At 35.8% G+C, this 3,533-nt stretch overlaps 1 protein-coding gene across 1 annotated transcript in view; it reads right to left on the reverse strand.

Annotated features, from left to right (window-relative positions):
• USP9X (ubiquitin specific peptidase 9 X-linked) overlaps positions 1-3,533 on the reverse strand; it is a 130,475-nt gene that overhangs the window by 74,589 nt on the left and 52,353 nt on the right. Inside the window, exon 15 of the mRNA XM_019648934.1 lies at positions 2,055-2,246. Within this exon, the coding sequence (XP_019504479.1) occupies positions 2,055-2,246 (192 nt within the window). The remainder of the gene's footprint in view (positions 1-2,054; positions 2,247-3,533) is intronic.

A 3,533-nucleotide genomic window follows, 5' to 3' on the forward strand; every position in this document is an offset into this window, starting at 1 on the left:
CCTTCACAACTAGACTGAAGAACAAAAGGACAGCAACTTGTCTGTTCCCCTTCCCCCAATTCCCCAGCACTGTGCCCATCCCCCCAATTCCCCAATAAAAATCTTTAAAAAAAAAGACAATAATAAAGGTAATTCTGTTATAACTACAGGCTCTTTCTTCTTAGCTTTTTATTTCTTTTAGCATTCACCCACCAACCCTGTCTGCCATATCTTTGAATGACACAGAAAGAGAACACCTCATTTTATTCTGAATAACTTAACAAAATTTTCAGCTAACATAATGGTGGCTCCATGCTCAGTTATAGAATAAGTGCATGTATTTAATGTCAGTAGGCTCCCTCTGCACTTCAAAGCATTCTGAAATCTCAATTCTAGGGTTTCTTATAGTTTCATAAGATTGCTGAGTTTAAAGAGGGCTTTTAGCACCCAGTCCTCTTTAACCCTGCTACCTTTAATTTAAAGATATAAAACTGAGGTCCAATGTGATAAAATGCAGTTGTTTTCAAAGTTTTTGTTTTTTAAGACAAGAGCAGAAAACTTCTTTAAGCAAAAATTCCATTTGGAAGTCCAATATATAAAACAGAAGTAGAGCTGCTCCAGTTGTTGAGAGGAGGAAAGGAGAAATGGAGATAAAATCCCGCTGCTTGTTCAGAAATCTTGGGAGGAAGCTCCTCAGAAGCCCTAAGGCTCCAAGGTAGGTTCGAAAAATCACTGGTCGAATAGAAAGAGCACAGACTCTGGAGTCAGCTAGATCTAGGTGAGTAATGCAACGCCATTACAAACTGGATATGTGATTTCAAACTAGCTAGTTTAAGCCATGAGAATCTTGGTTCTCTTATTAATCAAATGGGGTTAATACCTGCCCCAATGCACTGCTGAGGATCAAATGTAAAGTGTTTAACACAGGCAGAATATATAGTAGGTAAAGGTAGGTTCCTTTCCCTCAGTGATTCGTGATAGGTCTTGTAGATAAGCACTAAATAGAGCAGGGACTAGAATAGGTCTTGATTCCAAACTTTAATACAGCAAAAGGGCTCATAAATAATCTGGGCGTTTCTTTCTTTTTTTTTTTTTTAAGCTGAGCCATCCTGCCACCTGTTGGCGGCTCAGCGGCAGCTCAGTTCGGGCCGGACTCGAACCGCTGTTGCTCAGAGCTCAAACCCTTGAGCGAGCTCTTAACCAACTGAGCCACTCGGCCGGCCCTTGGGCATTTCTTAGAATATTTATGATCCAAATAAACCCTGGCTATATGATATGGTTTCTGAATTCACAAGACATCTCTCATCAAAAATGTTAACAATTTCAAATCTAAGTGTATAGTCATTAAAAGCTAAATATCACTGAGCAAATTCAGCTTTATACTACATTTGGCTTTGGCTTAAGGGAATAAATATCTTTTCCTCAACCCCATCAGAATACTGTTATTAGCACATGACTTTAGACTGCCTTTGTCAGCCATTACTAGGATAAACAAGGCACCAGCGGACTCAAGCCACTCTTTCGGGGGTGCAGCAGCCTTTTGTCCTCATTTCCTTAGTGTCTATGATACCATTAAGGACAGTATGGTTCTCCAGCTGGTTCTATCAAAATATGGAAACTTGTTCTTTAAAATAAACATATTTCCAGCATAGAACAGAGGTCTATACAAAAGCTTAAAATGTGTTCTCTTCAAATATTGCAAAGAAGTTAAAACTCAGACAATAATCTAAAATATTTAATAAATGGGGCCGGCCGAGTGGCGTGATGGTTAAGAACTCATTTGGGATGCCAGAGGGCCCCAGTTCGGATCCCACATATGAGGGCCAGTGACACTGCCCTCTACAGCTAAGATGCTGAACAACAGCTCAACCTGGANAAAAAAAAAAAAGAAATCCTTTTCTCTACTATAGTGTCGGTAATATGATGCCTATCGTTATTTAGTGTTATAATCCGAATACCTAATACAAGCCTCACACATACAGATTAACATTTACTGAATGAAATGTTGACTAGTGAAATGAAAAATAGCCTCAGGTTTGATTTTCTTGAGAAGTTTGGTTATTACAGATACTTACCGATTTATCTTTTAAGTTTAATTGTCCAATCAACTTTCTATCATCTGCAGGATCTATCAGTTCACCGCCCACAAAGAGCTCAATTTTTGTATGGGCTACATTGGCTTTAATACGATTGAGAATACATCGTCGTACTGAACCGATTGTATCATTTGTATGAGACCATACATCCAAGTCATCAACCTGTCTGCCCTGGTTTGGAAATCGAACTATAAAAGAGAGGTGTTTCCCACGGAAAGCTCTGGGGGGGGGGGAACAAAAGGGAAAACATCATCACATTCAGCAAACTTCCAAATCTTCTTGCAAAGAAAATGAAGCTAAAAATCTAATATCAAATATTTTTTTTATTAAATAAGAGAAAGTAAGTTAAGGATACATATTTTTAGAATCTTGAAAATAAAAAATTTATTGCTCCTTTAAACTATAAATATTGTAAGTTATCTTCAAAACTCAGCAATCATATTCCATTGTTGTTACTCTTGTACAAAATGGGGTGTCTAGTTATAAGAAATTAACAGAGAAATGAGTGACACTTCACTTATTCTTAATCCTATAAAAGCTCAACTCATTTTTAAATGTAGAAGAGAACTATCTTGAGAGTATCAACAAAAATGCTAATGATGTCCATTTTTTTCCTGAAAAATTCTTCGTATCACAATTCACTATCCAAAATGATATTTATGTTGGCATATTATCTTCTTGCAGGTTAAGATACAAAAAATAAAAACCATACTTAAAAAACGATTTTAAATAATTTCATGGTTAACAAAGAGAACACTTTTACAAAGAGGTTTTTTTTTAACATAAATACTGATGGCACTCATTCTATAAATATTTCAAAATTATAAAACTATTTGAATTACTAAATGGCAAGACCTTAAGAGAACTGCCTACTGACCATTTGAAAATATTTCTTGCTATACTGGCTATCTGCCAAAGCAGCTTTTAAGAGTTCTTTCCAATTACTCTACAATCTGACTATGCTATTATTTTGAACAGTGTAAATGAGTGGCATCAAAATACATCAACTGCAAAATATTCCTGCAACACATACTGGGCAAGAAAGTCAATGGCAAAAAAGAGAGGAAACATGATTTAGCGATTGAAAATGTCCTACCAAAAAATCAAAAACAAAAACCAGATCTTGGAAAATAAAAAAAGGTCTGCTACTAAAAAAAGATTCTATCAATATATGCAAATAATGTTTTTAATGGTATTTTAAAAGATAACCAACATTTTCAAGAATGAAAAATTTCCTCAATCTCCTTTTTTCTGTACATCACTTTTAAAAAATCAGACAGCTAGGAAAATACCCAATAATTAAGAAGTTGCACTAGCACTGTACACCTGAAGCTGTATAATATTGTATGTCAACTGTAATTGAATATATATAGTCATGGGACGTGGAGTATAGTGTGGGAGTGGAGTCAAGGGAATTGTAATAGATATGTATGATATTGGGAAGGGGAAGTGGGGTGG

Source organism: Hipposideros armiger, unplaced genomic scaffold (genome assembly GCF_001890085.2).
Source record: "Hipposideros armiger isolate ML-2016 unplaced genomic scaffold, ASM189008v1 scaffold_7, whole genome shotgun sequence".
In the NCBI taxonomy this organism is placed as follows: Eukaryota; Metazoa; Chordata; class Mammalia; order Chiroptera; family Hipposideridae; genus Hipposideros; species Hipposideros armiger.